Source organism: Trachypithecus francoisi, unplaced genomic scaffold (assembly GCF_009764315.1).
Source record: "Trachypithecus francoisi isolate TF-2019V2 unplaced genomic scaffold, Tfra_2.0 Lachesis_group12, whole genome shotgun sequence".
Taxonomy (NCBI): domain Eukaryota; kingdom Metazoa; phylum Chordata; class Mammalia; order Primates; family Cercopithecidae; genus Trachypithecus; species Trachypithecus francoisi.
This window is the reverse complement of record NW_022681457.1, coordinates 80,325,397-80,349,300: the sequence shown is the minus strand read 5'-3', so window position 1 is coordinate 80,349,300 and position 23,904 is coordinate 80,325,397. Positions and strand designations below refer to the sequence as shown.

The 23,904-nt window shown below is 46.7% G+C and overlaps 2 protein-coding genes across 2 annotated transcripts; one reads left to right on the top strand and one right to left on the bottom strand.

Annotated features, from left to right (window-relative positions):
* Nucleotides 1-1,039: 1,039 nt before the first annotated feature.
* KLF17 (Kruppel like factor 17) lies at nucleotides 1,040-16,593 on the top strand. Its single transcript, XM_033226712.1, has 4 exons — nucleotides 1,040-1,201; nucleotides 10,482-11,325; nucleotides 11,627-11,865; nucleotides 14,683-16,593. The coding sequence occupies exons 1-3, from the start codon at nucleotides 1,040-1,042 to the stop codon at nucleotides 11,863-11,865; spliced, it is 1,245 nt and encodes a 414-aa protein (XP_033082603.1). The 3' UTR covers nucleotides 14,683-16,593.
* Nucleotides 16,594-19,298: 2,705 nt separating this feature from the next.
* On the bottom strand, nucleotides 19,299-23,113 carry KLF18 (Kruppel like factor 18). The gene is made up of 2 exons (XM_033229331.1): nucleotides 20,131-23,113; nucleotides 19,299-19,489 (listed from the first exon to the last, which is right to left on the bottom strand). Exons 1-2 carry the CDS (start codon nucleotides 23,111-23,113, stop codon nucleotides 19,299-19,301), a joined length of 3,174 nt encoding a protein of 1,057 aa, XP_033085222.1.
* Nucleotides 23,114-23,904: the final 791 nt, after the last annotated feature.

The following is a 23,904-nucleotide window of genomic DNA, read 5'->3' as shown; positions in this document are numbered from 1 at the left end:
AAACTCCCAGCCTCAGGTGATCCGCCCACCTCAGCCTCCCAAAGTGCTGGCATTACAGACATGAACCACTGCTCCCAGCCACAGCTCCTTTAGATTTCTAACTGGTGTCTCTGCACCCCTCTGGCCCTTTATAATCCATAAGGAACCAAATGGTTTATTTTAAAAACATGTATTAGATCATATCAAGTTCCAGAATAAAATCCAAACTCCTTTCTGCTGTCTTCAAGGCCCTATCCCTCTGTCCTCGTGTCACTGCCCATGTGGTATCACTGTGGTCACCCTGCCTTCAATTTCCTTCTAGCACTGTCGGGCTCTTTCTTGCCTTAGAGCCTTTCAATCTTCCTATGGCTGGCTCCTTTCAGACATTTGGTTTTCAGCTCACATTTGTCTTTTGGTTTTCCATAGCACTCACCACCGTCTAAAATTATAATAGTTAACAACTTTATTACTCATTTCTTGTCTGCCCATGTAAAATGGAAATTGACAGCAAGGACTTGGTTCTGTCCTGTTCACCATTTTACCCCTAGTTCAGAGATCAATGCCCAACACACAATGGGCACTCAGTAAACACTGTGGAATAAATAGACTGTGCATGAAGCTCCCAGTCTCCAGTTCGTACAGACAAGGGACAGAGGTGCAGAGACTGTAGCAGAAAAGCTCCAGCCCTCCCAAAGCTTATGGCAAGCTCCCGACCTGATAGAGTGCTGGTGGAGGCTCTCCTATGGGCAGACGCCCTACACCCAGCCTTGCCTCTCTCTCCAGCCTCCTCCTGGCTGGAGTCTGAGACCTGGGTGTCCTCAGCTCCTACTGGGTGAAACAGTTGCTCAGACTGAAGGGTGGAATGGGTGGGGTGGGTGGGCGGGCCAACTTCCTTTAGGAAGCGTTCAAGGCCTGAGGTGGCTGTCCGTGATGCCGCCTTGGTTGGGATGGGCAGCCTAGGGCAGGGCTGCGGGGGCGGCGCAGGGCGGGACGGGTGGGGTTGACTCCGCCCCCTGGCGCAGCTGTAAATAGGTAAATAGAAGGTGATTGTGGCGTAGCGATGTCCCGATACCCGCCTGCGACGCCGTGGTGGCTGGTTTCCTGTCTGTTCAGTAGAGAGTCTAGACCCCACCCAGTCTTCATGTACAACCGACCTCAGGCTGAGATGGAACAGGAGGCTGGGGAGCTGAGCCGATGGCAGGTGGCGCACCAGGCTGCCCAGGTGAGCCAGGTGTCAGCTCCTGGCAGGCCGGGGGCGGGCCCAGGCTAGGGGGCGGCGGGGAGGGGAGGCCGTGTAGGAGACGGGAGGCAGAGGGAAGCAGAAAGCCGAGGGGTGGAAATCCGAGGGGAGGGGTTGCAAAGGAAGGAATGGGAGATTGGGGAGGGGTTGCAAAGGAAGGGATGCGAGATTGGGGAGGGACTGGAAAGGGAGGGTTGTGAGATTGAGGGTGTAAATCATACGTCGTTTATTCCAATATGTTCGCCCAGCAGTAGAGCTTGTGTTGGGAGCATCGGGGGTAAGAGGGTTCCAGGCAACTTTCAGGCCAGGGGCTTGAGTAGGCGGGACAACAAAGACCAAGTCAGGAAGTGAGCAGGAACTGACAGGAAAAAAAAAAAAGTTAATTGGAGCCCTGCTAAGTGGTAGGCTTTTGCCAGACTGTGGAAATACAATGATGAATTTACCATGAAACAGATATATATAACATTTTATTAATAAATCGTTAGCTGAATGATTGGAATTGTACAGCGTTACATGGAGGAGAAGTCGGGGGCGCATGGGAGCAGATATCAGGGGTGTTTGACCCGATTTGGGAGGCTTAGGAGACAGCTGAGACTCAGTCCTGGGACTAGAGAACCGGTCAGGTGAAGGGTTCCCAGGTCTGAGACCACAGGCTGTATGCTTCCTCTTAGGAGGAACTGAAAGACCAGGGCCTAGACAGTGATGGGAGGGTGGCTCCAGGGACACATTGAGATCATTCAGGGCTTGTTTATTCCGAGAGCAGTGGGAAGCCATTGATGAGTTTAAACATAATCTGTCTCAATTAGATTTGCATTTTCAAAGGAGTGTCCTGGTGGATGTGGGCTGGATTCAAGGCAATAGTTAGAAAGCTTTTGTGATAATCCAGGTGAGAATTCAAATGGCGGCCTACCTAGAGAAGTGAGAGTGGAGATGGAGAAGCTAGATGTATCATCGATTGTGGAGATGTTTTGGAGGCAGGGACCACAATCATTGGTCCCAAGTGGTGAGGGAGACATCTAGAGTAACAGATTTCTTGCTTGCACAATTGAGTGACAGCAGTGATATTTTCTGAGCGAGAAAGAAGGGTGAGAAGGACTAGGTTAATCCGTTGTTTGGGGGAGGTGGGCAAAGATGACAGTGAATTTTGGACACAGTCCATTGGAAGAACCCGTGGGCCATCCAAAAGGACCCAAACAGTAGGTAGCTGGAAAATTCAGGAGCCATCTTCGCCAGAGCTATAGATTTAGGAATAGTTGTACTATGAACAGAAACAGATCCACTGGCATGGGGAAGTTTGCCCAGAGAGAGTAGAGAAAGAGAAATCTGCAAAAGAGACTGTGAAGGAGGAGGTCGGAGAAATGGTCGGAAAGTGTGTCCATGCGTGTGAGAGGCCAAGGGAAGCATTATAAGAAGGGTGTGGCCAGTGGTCATATAATCTCCTGAGAGGTCAAGCCAGGAGTCTGGAAAGTGCTGCTTGGTCATAGTGGGATGGAAGTTGTCAGTGGTGACCTTTATGCAAGCTGGCTCTGTGGAGAGATGGAGGCCAGAGCAAATTTGGGAGAATCATAAGGCAAAGTAGTGGTGAAGACATGTTTAGACAACTTAATTTGCCATGAAGGACTGGGAAAACGAGAGGGCCATTGCTGAGAGTTAGGAAAGACAGGCTGAGCACCCCAGAGGTGCCCACACAATAGTCATTTACCTAGTTCCTATTATATGTCTGTCTTATGCTAGTTGCTGAGCATATAGTGGTAAATACAACTGATAAGGCCAGGCACAGTGGCTCACACCTATAGTCCCAGCGGCCCAGGAAGCTGAAGCAGAAGGATCGTTTGATCTCAGGAGTTTTAGGCTGTGGTGCACCACAATCACACTTGTGAATAGCCACTGCACTCCAGCCTGGGCAACATGGTGAGATCCTGTCTCTAAAATTATTTAAATTAAAAATAAAACAAGATCTTCCCAACTCTTCTAGAGTTTTTTTAAAAAAGAACATTTTCCTCTATAGCCAAAACCACATAATCAAATGTATCAAAATTGTATATATATATGTGTGTGTGTGTATATATATATATACACTTTTTTTTGAGACAGGGTCTTGGCGCTGTTGTCCAGGCTGGGGTGTAGTGGCGCGTCTCGGCTCTGCAACTTCCGCTTCCCAGGTTCAAGCAATTCTCGTGCCTCAGCCTCCCCCCAAGTAGCTGGGATTACAGGTGTGTGCCACTCCACCCAGCTAATTTTTTGTATTTTCAGTAGAGAGGTTTTGCTATGTTTGTCAGGCTGGTCTCAATCTTCTGCCCTCAAGTGATCTACCCGCCTTAGCCTCCCAAAGTGCTGGGATTACAGGCGTGAGCCGCCACGCCCAGCTGATAATTCCTTTAAATCATCTTAGATGCAAGCCTTATTCAAATGCCCCTAGCTATTCCTAAAATGTACTTCGTAGCTGTTGTGTCCAAACCAGAATTTAAGACCATACACTGTATCTGGTGATTATGTCCCTTGAGTCTCTGAAATTAGAATAGTTTTATTTTTTCATGATTGGGATTCAGTTTTTCATGATGCTGACTTTTGTCTTATAGAATGTTCCTTTCAGATATACCAGATTGCTTCCTCATGATAGCATTTAGCTTTATCTTCTATCACTTGTATTACCTTTAAGTTATGATTAGAACTTACAGCTTAACTGGATTCAAGATTTTTGGCAAGAGTGCCTCATGCCTCATGCAGGTTTTATCCTGCATAACAACAGGAGACACACCTGGCTACCATTTGGTGATACTTGTATTAAGGTAGTGAAAAGCCTGGTTGATCTCTCTATTGAAATTTACCTTGTGGTCAGAAAGTAGTCTGTGTGATTCTGCTTTGTGTGTATCCAATGTCCAGTTCCCTACTGGCCATTCACCTAATGGTTTTAACACCACATTTAAATTTTTCCTCAGTTAAATTTCCTTAGGGGTGGCAAAATACATTTTCTTTTCCTTTTTTTTTTCCTTTTCCTTTCCTTTTCTTTTTTTTTTTTTTGAGACAGAGTCTCACTCTCTCCCCCAGGCTGGAGTGCAGTGGCACGATCTTGGCTCACTGCAACTTCTGCCTCCCAGATTCAAGCAATTCTCATGCCTCAGCCTCCCGAGTAGCTGGGATTACAGGCATGCACCACCACGCCCAGCTAATTTTTTGTATTTTTAGTAGAGACAGGGTTTTGCCATATTGGCCAGGCTGGTCTTGAACTCCTGACCTCAAGTGATCCACCTCGGCCTCCCAAAGTGCTGGGATTACAGGCGTGAGTCACTGGACCTGGCAGAAAAATAAATTTTGTAATTCCACCATTCATTCTACATTAATTAGTTTGTATTCTTCTGTAAAGTAGGAATTAATACTTAACTGCAATCATTTGGTAATTTTGAAATTTCTTTTCTTTTAGAGGCAGAATAAATGCTTAATTTAATCACTTCAATTAGTAATGTTCAAAGTTAGGATAAGAGCTCAGCTTTTGTCACTTGAGGTTGCAGTGAGCCATGATCATACCACTGTATTCCAGCTCAAAATGAGCCGTGATTGATTGCACCACTCACATCTCAGCCTCTGGAGCAGCTGGGACTACAGACACTTGCCACCACATCTGGCAATTTTTAATTTTTTTTGTAGAGATGGGGGTCTCACCATGTTGCCCGGGCTGGTCTTGAACTCTGGGCCTCAAGCAATCCACCTGCTTCATAGTCTCAAAATGCTCAACCTGTGATAGTCTTGATAGGTTCTGTGTTTCTAGGAATTTGTCCATTTTATCCAGGTTATCCAGTTTGTTGGTGTGAAATTTTTCACAGTACTGTATTATAATGTCTCCAATTTCATTTCTCATATTTAATCATTTGAGCCTTTTCTTTTTCCTTAGTTGATCTAGCTAAATGTTTGGCAATGTTGTTAATCTTTCCTAAGAACTTAGCTTCATGGATTTTTCTCATTCCTTCCTTCTGGTTTGGGGTTTAGTGTATTTCTCTAGTTCTTTAAGTTATAAAGCTATGTTGTTGGTTTGAGATCTTTTTTATTGTAAGCATTTAAACCAGTAGATTTTCCCCTTACCACTGCTTTTGCTGTGTCCCATAAGATTTGGTAGCTATGTTTTCATTTTTATTGGTCTCTAAGTATTTTCTAATTTTCATTGTGATTTTTTTATTTGACCCATTGATTGTTTCAGAGAGTGCTGTTTCATTTCCAGAGATTTGTAAATTTTCTAGTTTATCTGGTTGTGGGTCAGAGAATATTCTTTGTATGATACCTTATGATACCTTTTTTTTTGCTTTTTTTCTAAAAGCGGCAAGGGAAAAGTGTCTTTCTTTTAAAATCTATTGAGACTTAATTTGTGATCTACTATCCATTTTTAATCCATTCTGCCAATATCTGTCTTTTGGAAAGTATTATCCATTTACTTTCCTAAGTATTTTACTTGCAAGGAAGGATTTAATTCTGCCATTTTTTTCCTCATTTCCAGCATTGTCTTTTTGTTTAATTGATTTTTTTATAGTGAAATTTACATTTCCTTATAACACAATTTCCTTTTGTGTGTGTGTGTGTGTGTATGTGTGGGTATATATATATATTTTTTTGGAGACAGAGTCTCACTCTGTTGCCCAGGCTGGAGTGCAGTGGCTGGATCTCAGCTGACTGCAACCTCTACCTCCCAGGTTCAAGTGATTCTCCTGCCTCAGCCTCCCAAGTAGCTGGGACTACAGGCATGTGCCACCATGCTCGGCTAATTTTTATGTTTTTAGTAGAGATGGGGTTTTATCATGTTGGCCAGGCTGGTCTCGAACTCCTGAGCTCAAGTGATCCACACACCTTGGTCTCCCAAAATGTTGGGATTACAGGCGTGAGCTGCTGCACCTGGCCCCTTTTGCATATCTTCTCTAGCTATTTTCTTTGTGGTTGCCATGGGGAATACATTTGACATCCTACTTATAACATTCTAATTTGAATTTATACCAGATTAACTTTAATAGCACATAAAAAACTTCTTCTGTATAGCTCCATTTCCACCTCTTTTCAGTTACTGATCTCACAAAATTACATTTTTATGCATTGTATGTCAAAAAATAAGATCATAAATTTTATGCATTCTTTTAAATCATGTAGAAAACAAAAAGTGGAGTTATATATCAAAGTTAAGGGCCGGGCGCGGTGGCTCAAGCCTGTAATCCCAGCACTTTGGGAGGCCAAGACGGGCGGATCACGAGGTCAGGAGATCGAGACCATCCTGGCTAACACGGTGAAACCCCGTCTCTACTAAAAAATACAAAAACTAGCCGGGCGAGGTAGCGGGCGCCTGTAGTCCCAGCTACTCCGGGAGGCTGAGGCAGGAGAATGGCGTGAACCCGGGAGGCGGAGCTTGCAGTGAGCTGAGATCCGGCCACTGCACTCCAGCCTGGGCGACAGAGCAAGACTCCGTCTCAAAAAAAAAAAAAAAAAAAAAAAAAAAAGTTAAAATAATACTCACTTTTATCATTGTCCATATATTACCCTTATCAGAAATTTTTCTTATGACGGATTTCTTCACATGGCTTCAAGCTACTGTCTAGCGTTGTTTCATTTCAGCCTGAAGGACTGCAATTAGCGTTTCTTGCAGGACATGTCTAGTGGTAATGGTCTCTCAGCTTTTGCCTATCTTGGAATGTCTAATTTCTTCCTCATTTTGGAAAGACAGTTTTGCCATATATAGGATGGTTGATAGTTATTTTTTTTCCTTTAGTACTTTGAATATATCAACCCATGGTCTTAGTGTCCAAGGTTTTTGATTAAAGAACTACAGGTAATTTGTGGGATCCCCTATAAGCACTGAGTCACTTATCTTGCTATTTTCAAGATTCTCTCTTTGTCTTGGGTTTTCAACAGTTTTATTTTTATTTTTTATTTTTGAGACAGGGTCTCGCTCTCTGGAATGCAGTAGCACGATCTCTGCCTCCTGGGTTCAAGCGATTCTCCTGCCTCAGCCTCCCGAGTAGCAGGGATTACAGGCACCTGCCACCACACCTGGCTAATTTTTGTATTTTTAGTTGAGACGGGGTTTCACCATGTTGGCCAGGCTGGCCTTGAACTTCTGACCTCAAGTGATCCACCTGCCTTGGCCTCCAAAAGTGTTGGAATTACAGGCGTGAGCCACCACGCCAGGCCTCAACTATTTTATTATGATGTTTCTTGGTATAGGTCTGTGAGTTTATCCTACTTGAATTTTGTTGAGCTTCTTGGATGTTTGTATTCATATCTGGAAGTCTCTTCAGTGGGAAGGGGAGGGGGTTGTAACATTGGGGGTTGAGTTGCCACAATGGCTGCCCACCTTGTCTGCACCTCATAATCAGAAACAGCAAATAACAATCAGGACATAGATCCCCAGTAGTTGGAGGACAAGGTTTTTATTGCCCACTCTGGCTCGTGCAAGTTGCTCCAGGAACATGGGGTGTGTATGGGTAGTTACGACCTACCTAAGAATTTAGGTTGACCAAAATTAACTGCAATTTACTTTCAAAGCCTTCCCTTGGAAGGTACAAGCCTTAAAACCCTGCACCGTTCCAAAAACTTATAACAGGCAAATGCTGCCAGTGTGATAGTTACCTTGCTGGGGACACATGTTGCTGGTGCTTCCTACCCTGCCATCTTCCTTGATATCGCTTCGTATCTCCTTTTGACCCAATCCTAATCTTTGAAAGCTCTCATTTTCAGGCACGAAATGTACCAGCCTCCCTTAAACCTTCCTTTTCCCAGTCTTGGAGTCAGGAATTTCTTGGTCTAACTTTTAGCAAGGAATAGAATTAGAGACAAGTCTAGGCTCTAGAGGCACGCATTGTTATTAGAGTCACAGTTGCTTCGATGGGCTATTTTACCGGACAGAGCTAAAAAAAAATGTGTATTTTTACACTGTGAATTTGTATAGAATATTGCCTGTTTAAATTTAGCATTATTATTATTATTATTTTTTGAGATGGGGCCTCACTCTGTCACCTAGGCTGGACCGCAGTGATGCGATCACAGCTCACTGCAGCTTCGACTTCCCAGGCTCAAGTGATCCTTTCCACTTCAGTTTCCTGAGTGGCTGTGACCACAGCCACATGCTACCATGCCTGGCTAGTTTTTTGTTCTTTGTAGAGATGAGGATTCCCTATGTTGCTCAGGCTTGTCTTGAACTCCTGGACTCAAGCGATCCTTCCACCTGGGCCTCCCAAGGATCTAGGATCATAGGCATGAGCCACTGTGCCCAGCAATACTAACTTATTTTAAACCATATTGCTAAAAATAACACTCAAACAGAAAAGTGAATGTAAGTACAGCTTCTACAAAGTAATGAACTGTTACAAAGTAAAACCTGTGAAACTGTCATTCAGGTCAAGAAATAGAAGCCCGTCCAGTGTCCCTTTCTTATCTTTCCCCATTCCCTACTCTCTAATATAACTCCTATCCTGTCGTCTGGATGTTTTGTTTTGAATTTCCCTATTTCTGTCCTGTGATGTTCCTATAATTGCTGCAAAAGTTGTAATTGCTTCAAGTTTTGCCTTCTTTCCTCCCTTCCTTCCTTCCTCCCTCCCTCCCTTCCTTCCTTCCTTCCTTCTTTCCTTCCTTTCTTCCTTCTTTCCTTCCTTCCTTCCTTCCTTCTTTGAACTCCTGACCTCAAGTAATCTGCCCGCCTCAGGGAGTCAATCTCTTCTCTTCTCTTCTCTTTCTTGTGTTTGAATGTTGTTACATTTTCCCTTGATTTGTAGCAATAATTTTCTGGTGATTTTTTTTTATTGCAATCTTCAATTTCTTTCTTGATGGTTTAGTATCTTGTATGGATACCCTATTTTAAACTTCTCTTTTGGTTGTCATATTTGAATGGATTGTTCTTTTCTGGACCATCCCAATTGAAGAGTGAATAGGAGATGATGGGGTAGCTTTATTGGTTTCTCAACTCAACAGCTCCCTCTTCTATTGCTACAGTAATGGATTTTGTTGTTGTTGTTGCTTGTTGCTTGTCTTCTTGAGACAGGGTCTCACTCTGTCAGCACAGGCTGAAGTACAGTGGCACAATCTCAGCTCACTGCAACCTCTGCCTCCTGGACTCAAGTGATTCTCCTGCCTCAGCCTCCCAAGTAGCTGGGACTACAGGCACACACCACCATACCTAGCTGATTTTTGTTTTTGAAATTTCTGAGCTCAAGCAATCCACCTGCCTTGGCCTCCCAAAGTGCTGGGATTACACAGTTGTGAGCCGCCGTGCCTGGCCTAATGACAGTTTTTAAAAACATGGTTCTTGGCTCCTATCCTATTTTAAGACCTTCTACCACCAATCTCTTTCCTACCCTTCATGCAAGTCAGTCATCGAGGGATACTGCCCCTGACTTCCAGGCAATCCCCATCCCTTTTTTTAAGAAGTGTTTTTTTCACATCTGCCTTTCCCCCATATCTCCACCAATGCTTGATCTCAGACCTGCCCAGGCAGTTCCCACTCAGGGCAGATGCTCTTCCATAGGCAAATATTTGCAGATGATGTCTAAGTTTTGCTAAAGCCAAGACCCATCTGCAGCCTCAATTCCTTCTATCTTTGTGGCTTTCTGCACCCGTTCTGCTGGTTTAGGATGTTCTTTCACTTTCACACTTATGTATAATTTGGAATTTGGGTCAGGCGCGGTGGCTCACGCCTGTAATCCCAGCACTTTGGGAGGCTGAGGCAGGCAGATCACCTGAGATCAGGAGTTTGAGATCAGCCTGACCAACATGGAGAAACCCCGTCTCTACGAAAAATACAAAATTAGCCGGGCGTGGTGGTGCATGCCTGTAATCCCAGCTACTCACGAGGCTGAGGCAGGAGAATCACTTGAACCCAGGAGACAGAGGTTGTGGTGAGCCGAGATTGCGCCATTGCACTCCAGTCTGGGCAACAAGAGTAAAACTCTGTCTCAGAAAAAAGAAAAAAATAAATTGGAGTCTGAACATTTTCTCAGAGTTTTGCTGAAGTTGTAGGTTATGGACTGTTTTATTTGTTCTCTTTGTTGCTTTGTGTGACATAAAAACCAAAAACATGTCCGAGAGAAAGTGGCATGAGTTACGGCTAGGCTTCTATGGGGCTTGTATCAGCCAGACCGCATGTGAGAAAGCCCAAGCTGGAAAATGGTCTGGAGGCAGGATATTTCAAGCAAGAGATGGAAACAGAGGGCTGGATTAGGATGGGGTCTGGGAACGAAGAGGAGGGACATGTGGAACTGGAATTTGAGCAAAAATCACTTGACTCTTTCTCCCCAAGGATAACGAGAACTCAGCACCCATCTTGAATGTGTCTTCATCTTCTGAAAGCTCTGGAGTGCACACCTCTTGGAACCAAGGCCTACCAAGCATTCAGCACTTTCCTCACAGCACAGAGATGCTGAGGTCCCCCTTGGTGTCTGTTGAGGCGCCGGGGCAGAATATGGATGAAGGAGGGCCACAGTTTAGTATGCCACTGCCTGAGCGTGGTGTGAGCTACTGCCCCCAAGCGACTCTCACTCCGTCCCAGATGATTTACTGTCAGAGAGTGTCTCCCCCTCAGCAAGAGATGACGATTTTCAGTGGGCCCCAACTAATGCTCATAGGAGAGCCTAATATTCCAAGGGTGGCCAGGCCCTTCAGCGGGAATCTAAGGATGCCCCCCAGTGGGCTGCCAGTCTCAGCTTCCACTGGAATCCCAATGATGTCCCACGCTGGGAACCCTCCGATGCCTTACCCTGGCCTCTCGACAGTGCCTTCTGAAGAAACATTGTTAGGCCCGACCATGCTTTCCACTGAGGCCCAGGCAGTGCTCCCGTCCGTGGCTCAGATGTTGCCCCCACAAGATGCCCAGGACCTTGGGATGCCTCCAGCTGAGCCCCAGTCATTGCTGGCTTTAGGGTGTCAGGACTCTCTTGTGACTCAGCCGGACTCTCAAGAAGGCCCATTTCTACCGGAGCAGCCCAGACCTGCTCCACAGACAGCAGAGAAGAACTCCAGGCCTCAGGAAAGGACTGGTAGAGGGGACTCCTCGGAGGCAAGGCCTTACTGCTGCAACTACGAGAACTGCGGAAAAGCTTATACCAAACGCTCCCATCTGGTGAGCCACCAGCGCAAGCACACAGGTGAAGGAGGTGTCAGGTGGGGTGGGGATGGAGGAGTCTCTGGGCTTTCAATTTGTCCTGGGACATTGGTGGGTAATTGTTTGGGATGAGCCTTTCCTCTTCCAAGCTTAGAACTAAGCTAGACTGGCTCCCCGACTTGCCATACAGGAGGACTAGGGTGGGCACTCCTGGTTATGTTGCCGCTCCCTAGTTCCCTGGACCTTCCCTTTTGAATCCTCAACCTGGGCTGCTCTGCCTCACAGAGTCGGATCCCTTCCTTCCTACTCTATTCTAAATTCCATCTCTCCCTTGTCATTCCCAGGTGAGAGGCCCTATTCTTGCAACTGGGGAAGTTGTTCGTGGTCTTTCTTCCGTTCTGATGAGCTGAGACGACATACACGGGTACACACCAGATATCGACCATATAAATGTGATCAATGCAGCCGGGAGTTTATGAGGTCTGACCATCTCAAGCAACACCAGAAAACTCATCGGCCAGGACCCTCAGACCCACAGACCAACAGTAGAGAGCAGGACGGTCCTCCTGCTGCTGGTCCTTAGGTCAGTCTCCTCTCCTCATTCTGGCCTTTTCCTTTTTTTTTCTTTTTTTTTTTGAGATGGAGTCTCACTCGGTCTCCCAGGCTGGAGTGCAATGGCGTGATCTGGTTCACTGTACCCTCCACCTCCCAGGTTCAAGTGATTTTCCTGTCTAAGCCTCCCGAGTAGCTGGGACTACAGGCACATGCCACCATGCCTGGGTAATTTTTTGTATTTTTAGGAGAGACGGGGTTTCACCGTGTTAGCCAGGATGGTCTCGATCTCCTGACCTCGTGATCTGCCCACCTTGGCCTCCCAAAGTGCTGGGATTACAGGCATGAGCCACCACACCCAGCCTCATTCTGGCTTTTCTACACAGATCTTACCTGCCTCTGGCTAGAACTTCTCTTCGGTAGGTGTAGGATTAGATGAAGACAGGAAGATTATGGGTCAGTGTTGAAGCTCCCACGAAGTTCTGCAGCCAGTTAGAGACTCCTCAAACCTTGTCTTGGATGCCGTTAACCTCTCTGGGGCCACCTGCTTCTGCTGGAGTTTAGTCAGATGGGAATGTGGAGTACAGTAGAGATTGGGAGCTTCATTAAAAAGCTCTTGATTTCTTGTCACTCTCCAGCTTAAAACCCTTTAATGACTCCTTTGCTTGCTACATAAAATCTAGTTTCCAGAGCCAGACTATATTCAAATCCTGAATTTGCCACTTAATATCCTTGTGACCTTGGGAAAGTTCTTGGATCACTATGCCTTGTTTCTTCTTCCAGAAAATGAAAAAACTAGTTTTGGACTGCATTGGGCATGGCACATATGGCATCAGATTATCCCTGTCACTCACTGGCCACGTACCCAGAGCTTCTGTTTCTTCCCACCACTTCACAAACTTGGATGGAATGCCCTAGCATAGGGCATGGGATCTGGCATCCCAAGTTGCTGCTAGCAAACTTAGAAGTATGGGAAAATTTCTTTATTTATTTGAGACAGAGTCTTGCTCTGTCACCATGGCTGGAATGCAGTGGTGCAATCTCAGCTCACTGCAACCTCTGCCTCCTAGATTCAAATGATTCTCCTGAGGCAGGAGAGCCTGAATAGCTGGGATTACAAACACACACCACCACGCCCGGCTAATTTGTGTATTTTTTGTAGAGACAGGATTTCACCATGTTGGCCAGGCTAATCTCAAACTCCTGACCTCAAATGGCCCACCCACCTCAGCCTCCCAAAATGCTGGGATTACAGGCATAAGCCACAGTGTCTGACTGGGAGTTAGTATTTATGGGATAAAATTTGAGGCCGGGTGCAGTGGCTCATGCTTTTAATGCTTTGGGAGGCCAAGGCAAGTGGATCATAAGGTCAGGAGTTCGAGACTAGCCTGGCCAATATGGTGAAACCCTGTCTCTACTAAAAATACAAAAATTAGCTGGGCATGGTGGAGTGTGCTTGTAGTCCCAGTTACTCGGGAGGCTGAGGCAGGAGAATGGCTTGAACCTAGGAGGTGGAGGTTGTGGTGAGCTGAGACTGCACCATTGCATTCCAGCCTGAGCGACAGAGCAAGACTCCATCTAAAAAAAAAAAATTTTTTTTTTAACTAGTGGAAAATGGGAGATAGGTGAGACTCAGGCAGATTAATTCCCCCTTTTTCCCTCCCTTTCATAAATTGCTGCATGGCACCAATTCTCCAAAACAGTACCATCAATGGGGAGACCTCCCAAGTAGCCAGTGGACACAACTACTGTGGCCTCTGCAGGGCTTGTCATGAAGCAGTGCCCAGACTGCTAAATACATCACCTGGGGTTACTTCCCTTTCTTTCCTGCTTTTCTTCCATTTTCTCACTTCCAATGCCTTGGGTTTGCACCTCTCCAAGTAAAACACCAGTACTTACTTCTTGTTTTCAGGCTCTATTTTCTAGGTGACTGAGGGCTAGGAGGGAAAGAAGGGCCTAAGACTGGGGCAGGTAAGGATGAATCCCACTGTAACTTCTGCTTCTCCCATCTTCCTTAGGTCGCTGGACTACCAAGCACCAGATATTAAGTGGCCTATCTTTCCCTGCTGTTCCTTGGGGTTAAGGGGATAATGACTATCATGGCAAACCAGCCAGGTTGTTTAGAACCTCTTATCTAGACTTGGCAGGCTGTTTGACTCTAGCAAACTGATAGAGAGAAAGGAACTTGGCCAAGCTATCAAGTGCAGAGCTAGAATCCCAACCAGGATCTGTCTGCCCCAGAGGTGGTCTCTTCCCTAAGAAGATGGTGCCTTCTATGGGTGTTTCCTGAGCCCAGGCTGCTGCCAAGCACAGATGAATCACAGCTGGTTTCTGTGCTCAAGGGACTGTCTTAATCTGGGGACTCAGAGGTCCACCTCTGTACAGTGGCCATGGGAAGGAGCCCCTAACTGGAGGGGTCAGAAAGGCTTGTCATGAAGCAGTGCCCAGACTGCTAAATACATCACCAGGTAATCCCAGTAAGAGTGTAACACCTGGCCCGGCACGGTGGCTCAAGCCTGTAATCCCAGCACTTTGGGAGGCCGAGATGGGTGGATCACGAGGTCAGGAGATCGAGACCATCCTGGCTAACAGAGTGAAACCCCGTCTCTACTAAAAAATACAAAAAACTAGCCGGGCGAGGTGGCGGGCACCTGTAGTCCCAGCTACTCAGGAGGCTGAGGCAGGAGAATAGCCGGAACCTGGGAGGCGGAGCTTGCAGTGAGCTGAGATTGTGCCACTGCACTCCAGCCTGGGCGACAGAGCGAGACTCCATCTCAGGAAAAAAAAAAAAAAAAAAAAAAGAGTGTAACACCTAGTAATCCCTCAAATTTTGAAATAAACTGAACAGGTGAATGAAGAAGGAAGAGGATTCCAGGCAGAGAACACTGGACGTGGCAACTGTTCAGAGGAGAGGCAGTCTTCAAGTTCTGCATTCATTCAGCAAATGTTTTTTGAGCCTACAATACTGAGCGCACCAAGGCTGTGATGGTGAGGAGCATGAAGTTAACCAAAGGATGTGTCAGAGAAAGACTTCTCAAGGAGATGCCTCCGTCAGACCTGAAGGACTCATGGGTGCTAGCTGCACCTCCCATTTCTTGGACATATACCGTTGGATATGTCTATCTTCTGGAAACTATGGCATGGACAGTAAGGATTCAGAGGTGCATGAAGGCACCCTGCCTCTGCAGAGCAGAAAGATCATAGACAACATTTATGAATGTACCCAGTGCTGCCAAGAAGAGAAGCTGGTCCTCTGCAGGTTCAAGCCTATCTGGGCCTCTGGGGAAGCCCCACAGCCTTGGCTGTGCCTGTCCCTGCCCTCCCACCCCTACCCTGACCCTGTCCTGCTTTGCTGCCTTTGTCTGTGTTACTAGTGGCCCCAGTATACCTGGGATGGACATCCAGGTGCCCTTCATCCAAGCTCCCATGTGAGGGGAGTGGACATGATTAAAAGAACAGGGGCAGAAGGGGCTCATTTATGACCCATTCCCTAGCCCCAGGGATTGAAGTCTTGGGTACTCAAAGTTTCTTTCTACCAGGGCACCAGATCCCTTCCATGGAGCAGGCCATCTCGGGTTCACTGGGCCAGGGCTGGTCTCTGTTCCCCAGCCCACCTGGCTCACACACAGCCTCGTGGGTAGGGTCAGCAAACCAAATTGCTTGTTGTTGGAATGTAGGATGAGAGGTCTGCTTGGTGATCTAGCATTTTCACCAAGAAATGGATGTGGAGAGGACCAGAGTGATCAAAGGTGTATGATGTGCACTACAACGGTGGACAAAACAGGCTCCTGCTCCTATGGAGATCACAATCTAGTGGAGGAGGGATGTTACTAGAAGTGCACAAAGTGGGCCCGGTGCGGTGGCTCACGCCTGTAATCCCAGCACTTTTGGAGGTCGAAGCAGGCGGATCACTTGAGGTTAGAGGTTCGAGACCAGCCTGGCCAAAAAGGTGAGACCCCCGTCTCTACAAAATACAAAAATTAGCCTGGCATATGGTGGGTGCCTGTAATCCTAGCTACTCGGGAGGCTGATGGGAGAATCACTTGAACCCGGGAGATGAAGGTTGCAGTGAGCTGAGATCTTGCCATTGCACTCCAGCCTTGGGTGACTGAGTGAGATTCTATCTCAAAACAAGCAAACAAAACAAAAAAGACTTGTGAACTCTTTAGTAGATTTTGAATCCTGCCTCTGCCATTTCCTGGCTATGAGGTGTCTTGGGAAATTTACTTGTCACTCTTGCTTCTGATAGTAAAGGGGATGGTGAGATAGATTCAAGATGGAGAGATAAGGTTGAAAGTGTTTTCTTTGGCTGCAATGTGGAGATAAGATTAGAGCGAGGCTGTAAGGGAGAGGAAGGGACATAGCAGTATTTCAGGTGAGAGTCAAGGTGGCTTTGGCCAGGGTATGAGAGTGGAGGTAGGGAGAAGTAGGAAAGTGATAGTTAACTGGATTTGGTAGATGAGGGCGAGGTCAAGGGTGACTTCCAGGTTCCTGGCTTGTGTTATAAGTAACACAGAAGAAGAATGGATGAACTTCATTTGTTTTCCATTGATTGTGATATCTATCATAACCTGCAAGAAATATTTTGTATATCTCCAATTTAATAATAAAATGCACTCATGTTAGGAAGGTCAAAAAAAAAAAAAAGGAAAAAATAAAAATATTTACCCCTAAGATCAGGCCTGTAATCCCAGCACTTTGGGGAGGCCAGGAGTTTGAGACCAGCAAGATCTTGTCTCTATAAAAAATAAAATAAGAAAAAGAAGGAAAAATAATCTAATATATTTAAAGCTTTGAATTCCCCATCCTTCTTTGCAGAGGTAACCACTATACTGAATTTTGATTAATCTCGCCTTAGTTATTTATTGTTTTTACCACATAATGTATCTGTTCTTAAATATAGTGATTGGTTTTATATGGTTTTGAACTTACCTTTATTCTGTTTAGGATTCATTGAACTTTTTCAATCTAAATGTTTGGTAGTCTTAATAAAATTTGGAAAAATTTTGGTCATTGTTTTGTCAAATTTTGGGGTTCTCCTCCACCTTCTATTTCTGACACACAGTCTGCTCCTGAGGGAGCGCTTGATATTGTCCCTCAGGTCACTGATGCCTTGTTCATTTCTTTCAGTTCTCTTTTTTTTTTTTTTTTTTTTTTGAGACTGAGTCTTGCTCTGTTGCCCAGGCTAGAGTGCAATGGCTCGATCTTGGCTCACCACGACCTCCACCCCCCGGGTTCAAGTGATTCTTGTTCCTCAGCCTCCCAAGTAGCTGGGATTACAGGTGTGCACCACCACACCCAGCTAATTGTATTTTTAGTAGAGACTGTGTTTCTCCACGTTGGTCAGGCTGGTCTTGAACTCCTGACCTCAGGTGATTTGCCCTCCTCGGCCTCCCAAAGTGCTGGGACTACAAGTGTGAGCCACCACACCTTGGGGGTTTTATATAATGTGAAATCCTTGGTGGATTGTTATAATATATAAGGGTTGTAGTCAAATTTGAAGAAATGTTTGGTGTTTTTGAATGGGTTGGAAATATGTTACTATTTTTCATATTTAGGTTAATGAAATAAAAACTTTAAAAATTCATGATCTAGCAGATTAGATCTGGATAATGAGGAACAGCTGCATAGTCTTTTCTTTTTATAGTTGTGCTTCACATAAGACTCTAGTGCACTCTCAGATTTCTCTGGTCTCTCACCGCTCCCCCCCCCCCCCCGCCCCTACCCTGGTGTGTTAACAATGTAGAGAATTTTTGTTTGGGGTTGTTATGGATTCTTTATATTGACCTTAGTAATAACATGGATGAAATCTTAGAGATAAGTGTTGAAAACAAGGGAGTTTCAGAAGACTATATATAGCTTAGTATAATATTTATGAAGCTCAAAATAAAAAAACCTACAAATTATCTTTGAATACATGCATTTTTGATAAATGTATCAAAGGGATTTATATATACAAAATTCAGGGTAGTCATCAATTCTAGAAGATAGAAGGATGGGTAGGGGAGCTCACCAGACTTGGCACACAGCCAGGGCATTGCAGTTTTCTGAAAGGAGCCATAGTCAAGGACTTGGCATCCCCACCGTAAGGCAGATTCACTGTGCACTGGTTATCAGCTTGTCTGAGTCCAGTGAGATCCAATGACACCCATACACACAACAAGTTAAATAAAATAGGTTTATTACTAACAGACAGCAAAGGACAACAATCTAGGATTCACTGGGAGTTAGTCCCCCAAGGTTCAGGAAAGCTGCCCCAGAGGATGGAGTCTTAACTGCATGTGCCCTACTTGTACCACAGCTGAAGGGCCCCAGAAAGCAGCCAGCCCAGAGTTTTATACCCTGGGTTTATGTGGGTCGTTGAAGGACGATGGTGCTTCAGTGCAGAGGCCTCCTTATTTGGGGTCTTGGCTAAGGCTGTCTCTCCTATCTGTTCTGTAGCAGTCAGTAAATAAGGCTTGATCATTCCTTTCCATCTGGCTCATTGTTCCGACTGGCCATCTCAACACCTGATTGCATGACACTGATTGCATGACACTGGGTGATGAGCTCTTACAGGTGCTCATTTTTTTCTACTTATAACTTAAATATCTTATTCAATATATTTCATATATAATATTACATAATATCTTTTTTTTTTTTTTGAGACAAGGTCTCACTATGTCACCCAGGCTAGAGTGCAGTGGTACAGTGGTGTGAATATAGCTCACTGCGACTCCAACTACTGAGCTCAAGTGATCCTCCCATCTCAGCCTCCCAAGTAGCTGGGACTATAGGTGCACACCACCACACCCAGCTAATTTTTGTATTTTTTTTTTTTTTTTTTGTAGAGGCAGAGTTTCACCATATTGCCCAGGCTAGTCTAGAACTCCCCAGGCTCAAGCAATCTGCCCATCGTGGCCTCCCAAAGTACTGGGATTACAGGCGTGAGCCCCAACTGACCCAGGTTGAACTTCTGAATAGGCTAAGTACTCATCTAAGCAAAGTCCATTTAACCTGAGACCACTTTACACTGGACGTGACTGAGCATCCCCTCCTTTTCAACACACAGGAATGAAGCTCCCAAAGAAACATGGACTCAGCTACAGACAAAAAAAAAGTTCCATATTCTTTACCCTCTGAGTTATATACATATCAATCTCAATCATCTACACAGATACATTTTTACAAGTACACATACAGGTAAATGCAGAGTAAGATCTAGAAGGATTCACAGCATGCTGATAAAAGCAGTTACCCTGAGAGAGGGCAATGAATGAAGAGTGCTTCCGGTTTCAAGTTGAAAGTCATCCAGTTTTTATATGAAAATGCATATACCTATTTTCTTTGCATGTTTTAGAAAACTTATGAATATTAAGCACCTACTAGCTACTGGCATAGGGAAATAGGCGAGCTTGTTCAAGGGAAACAAACTCAGTAGGGAGAATCTTTTAGCTGTACACATTTCCTCATGGGCTGAAGGGTTCATAATCCTGGGTGAACATTGTGGACCTTTACATGCTGCTTTAGGTGATCAGATCTTGCAAAATTCTTGTTGCATATTGAACACAGGTAGGGCCGTTCCCCAGTGTGCCTTTTCTTGTGTCTGTTGAGCTCATCTGAGCGGATGAATTTCCATGTACATCCTTCTACATCGCATATGTAGGGCTTCTCCCCTGGAAGAAGAGAGAGAGAGAGACCTGTCATACATCAGGGTGAGGTAGGGCAGGGACATTGAAAGTGAACAAGAAAAAGTTTTTGAGCAAGTTGGAGTGGGAGAGGGAGAGCCAAAGGAGACGGGAGTGGGGGAGGTGAGTGAAGGAGGAGGGGAATGAGGGCCGCAAAAGCTGGAAAGACAAGAGGAAAACTGTGAGAAAGGGAACAAAGGGAAAGGAAGAAGAAAAAAAAACAGAAGGAGAGACAGACAGTTATTGGCAGGCAAGTTAGTGGGGGGAATAAGGAGGATGAGGGAAGTGGGGCCTGGGGGCGCTGTCACTATGAAGTGACGATCCCAGTAGAAATAGCGTCAAGAACATCTACCTGCAAGAGGCCAAAGAAATCCCTTCACTTCTTCCCATGAAACCAGCAGTCAATACCACTAAAGGCTATAGCCAGCCTGGCTCTGGTCCAAGACTAGAGCCTGTCCCTAGGACTGTTTTATCCCCGCTTCTGAAGGTGCCAACATTTTCTATTATAGAATCTTCTTGAATTCTTGGCTTAAAGGAAGTGGCAGCAATCTCAAATGCTCCCAGGGCTTTGTAAAGGCACAAATCTGTAGCCACTTGCCCCTCACCCCTGTTCCCGGGCCCTCACTCACCGGTGTGCTTGCGCATATGGGTTCGGAGGTGGCAAGCCTTTTTATAAGACTTCTTGCAGTTCTCGTAAGTGCAGATGTAGGGCCTCGAAACCTCAGGATTCTTCCAGAACTGGCAGCTCTGTGTCTTCTGCTTTTCTGGAACTTGTCCTTGAATCAAATGGGAACTTGAAAAGCATGGGAATCCTGGGTGTGGCAATGATGAGAACTGATGGGATATCATATATCCCCCATAAAGGCTGTGGTCATTAGTGAGCATTGTCATATTGCCCACCTGAAGAGTCAGCATCTGGTCCCCATTGAGGGTCGGGTTGCCACTATATGTTGCCATCTGGCCTCCACAGAGAGCCTGGTTGTCAATGGAGGTCATATTCTGCCCCCCGTAGAGGGTCTGGTTACTAGTGGAGGTCATCATCTGCTCTCTACAGACAGTCTGGTTACCAGTGGAGGTCATCGTCTGTCCCCCGTAAAGGGTCTGGTTCCCAGTGGAGGTCGTCATCTGCTCCCCACAGAGGGTCTGGTTACTAGTGGAGGACGTCACCTGCTCCCCACAGAGGGCCTGGTTCCCAGTGGAGGTCGTCATCTGCTCCCCATAGAGGGTCTGGTTACTAGTGGAGGTCGTCACCTGCTCCCTGTAGAGGGTCTGGTTCCCAGTGGAGGTCGTCATCTGTCCCCCGTAGAGGGTCTGGTTACTAGTGGAGGTCGTCATCTGTCCCCCGTAGAGGGTCTGGTTACTAGTGGAGGTCGTCATCTGCTCCCCGTAGAGGGTCTGGTTACTAGTGGAGGTCGTCACCTGCTCCCCGTAGAGGGTCTGGTTCCCAGTGGAGGTCGTCACCTGCTCCCCGTAGAGGGTCTGGTTCCCAGTGGAGGTCGTCATCTGCTCCCCGTAGAGGGTCTGGTTACTAGTGGAGGTCGTCACCTGCTCCCCACAGACGGCCTGGTTCCCAGTGGAGGTCGTCATCTGCTCCCCGTAGAGGGTCTGGTTACTAGTGGAGGTCGTCACCTGCTCCCCACAGACGGCCTGGTTCCCAGTGGAGGTCGTCATCTGCTCCCCGTAGAGGGTCTGGTTACTAGTGGAGGTCGTCACCTGCTCCCCACAGACGGCCTGGTTCCCAGTGGAGGTCGTCATCTGCTCCCCGTAGAGGGTCTGGTTACTAGTGGAGGTCGTCATCTGTCCCCCGTAGAGGGTCTGGTTACTAGTGGAGGTCGTCATCTGCTCCCCGTAGAGGGTCTGGTTACTAGTGGAGGTCGTCATCTGCTCCCCGTAGAGGGTCTGGTTACTAGTGGAGGTCGTCATCTGCCCCCCGTAGAGGGTCTGGTTACCAGTGGAGGTCGTCATCTGTCCCCCGTAAAGGGCCTGGTTCCCAGTGGAGGTCGTCACCTGCTCCCCGTAGAGGGTCTGGTTCCCAGTGGAGGTCGTCATCTGCTCCCCGTAGAGGGTCTGGTTACTAGTGGAGGTCGTCACCTGCTCCCCACAGACGGCCTGGTTCCCAGTGGAGGTCGTCATCTGCTCCCCGTAGAGGGTCTGGTTACTAGTGGAGGTCGTCATCTGTCCCCCGTAGAGGGTCTGGTTACCAGTGGAGGTCGTCATCTGTCCCCCGTAAAGGGCCTGGTTCCCAGTGGAGGTCGTCATCTGCTCCCCGTAGAGGGTCTGGTTACTAGTGGAGGTCGTCATCTGCCCCCCGTAGAGGGTCTGGTTACCAGTGGAGGTCGTCATCTGTCCCCCGTAAAGGGCCTGGTTCCCAGTGGAGGTCGTCATCTGCTCCCCGTAGAGGGTCTGGTTACCAGTGGAGGTCGTCATCTGCTCCCCGTAGAGGGTCTGGTTACCAGTGGAGGTCGTCATCTGCTCTCCACAGAGGGCCTGGTTACCAGTGGAGGTCATTATCTGCTCCCTGTAGAGGGTCTGGTTACCAGTGGAGGTCGTCATCTGCTCCCCGTAGAGGGTCTGGTTACTAGTGGAGGTCGTCATCTGCTCTCCACAGAGGGTCTGGTTACTAGTGGAGGTCTTCATCTGGTTTCCACAGAGGGCCTGGTTACCAGTGGAGGTTATCATCTGCCCCCCGTAGAGGGTCTGGTTACTAGTGGAGGTCGTCATCTGTCCCCCATAAAGGGCCTGGTTACCAGTGGAGGTCGTCATCTGCTCTCCACAGAGGGTCTGGTTACTAGTGGAGGTCGTCATCTGCTCCCCGTAGAGGACCTGGTTACCAGTGGAGGTCGTCATCTGCTCCCTGTAGAGGGCCTGGTTACCAGTGGTGGTTGTCACTTGCTCCCCACAGAGGGTCTGGTTATCAGTGGAAGTCATCATTTGCCCTCCATAGAGGTCTAGGCTGGTTGTCATCTGGCCCCCAGAGAGGGCCTCATCACCACTGGAAGTCACTGTATGACTATCAGTGAGGATCTGGTCACTACTGAAGGTCACCTGGTCCCCACAGAGAGTCTGGTTATCACTGAGGGTCTTCATCTGTTCTCCATGCAGGGCTGGTATCTGACTCTCAGTGAGGGTCTGGTCACTACTTGGAGTGTTCAGCTGGTTACTTTCATTGGAGATTGTCATTTTGCTTGCAGTGATGGCTGTCTTCTGGCAATCAGTGGGTGATGACTTTGGGGTGTCAGTAACATCTGCCATCTGGGAGCCTGCTGTGTGTTTTATCTGATCAAAGGAAGTCACTTTCTGGCCCATGGAATAAGTCTCATTTAGGTCTTCAAGGGCCATATCAAGGTCTTTAAGAGGGTGCATTGTTAAGTCCTGGGTGAGAACTGTCCCAGGGATGTTAGTGCATGCAGAAGTCATCATTGTGGGCCCCAGGGGAGGCATCGTCTTGCTCCGGGTTGACTCATGTTGGCTCTCCTCAGCATGGGCAGTCAGAGGCATACAGTTCTGTGGTTCTGGTGCATCTGGGGTTTCTGCCCATTTTGTATGTCGCTCAGAGAGATGCTGGAAAAAATTCTCAATTTCCTCAATTGCCTGGAGGAGACTGGAATCCATCTCTTTGCTGTTGCCTGATGACTGAACTGGATCTTTAGTTATGGGATCCTGCAAAAAAGTTAATAGGTCGGGGGTTCATCCCAGCTCAAATTCCAATTCCCATATACCCTCCTTCTCCATCCCTGTTGAGCCCACCATTATCTCTTGCCTAGAAGCCTGTAGTTGCCTCTCAACTGACTCTGGAGTTAACTTCATCCAGTGTACCCTCCACACACAGAGTAACATTTCAAAAGTGCAAACATTTCTCAAATGCAAACTTTTACTAAGCCACTCCTATCTACCAATGGAGGCAAGAATCTAGATGGATGCTGTGAATGTCCCATCATCCTCTGAAGAGATCTGACCCCAGAGACTTTTCCAAAGTCTCCTCTCCAGACATCTTACCAGAGATTCAGCTGATTAAACTTTCGAATAAATTATCTCATTTCATTTCCACCATGACCCCAGAAAATAAGGGTCATAATTCATCTCATTTTAAAGAAAATAGAAGTCCAGGGAGGTGAATTGACTTTGCCCAGGTGGAATACTCTTAACTTGTACTGGACCTATCTGGCTCTGGGTCCTTACAGTCCCCTAGATAAATGGGGACATTTCTCCCAGAGATCTCCCTGGGGGCACCCACTGATTCTGGCCTCCTGAGAACCATCCTGGAAACCACCAGCTTCTAGGAACCATTCTGCTATGGACTGAATGTGTTTCTCCGAATTTTGTATGTTAAAACTGAATTTCCAATGCGATTGTATTAGAAGGTAGGGCCTTTGGGAGATGATTAGGTCATGGAGACAGAGCCT

What these genes read in the sequence shown, in the direction of transcription:
- KLF17 (XM_033226712.1), top strand. Translation starts at nt 1,040, where the DNA reads ATGTCCCGATACCCGCCTGCGACGCCGTGGTGGCTGGTTTCCTGTCTG. An exon ending in TGGCGCACCAGGCTGCCCAG is followed by an intron (nt 1,202 to 10,481) that starts GTGAGCCAGGTG and finishes TTTCTCCCCAAG; the next exon opens with GATAACGAGAACTCAGCACC. An exon ending in CCACCAGCGCAAGCACACAG is followed by an intron (nt 11,326 to 11,626) that starts GTGAAGGAGGTG and finishes TGTCATTCCCAG; the next exon opens with GTGAGAGGCCCTATTCTTGC.
- KLF18 (XM_033229331.1), bottom strand. Translation starts at nt 23,113, where the DNA reads ATGGATTCCAGTCTCCTCCAGGCAATTGAGGAAATTGAGAATTTTTTC. An exon ending in CCATATGCGCAAGCACACCG is followed by an intron (nt 19,490 to 20,130) that starts GTGAGTGAGGGC and finishes CTCTTCTTCCAG; the next exon opens with GGGAGAAGCCCTACATATGC.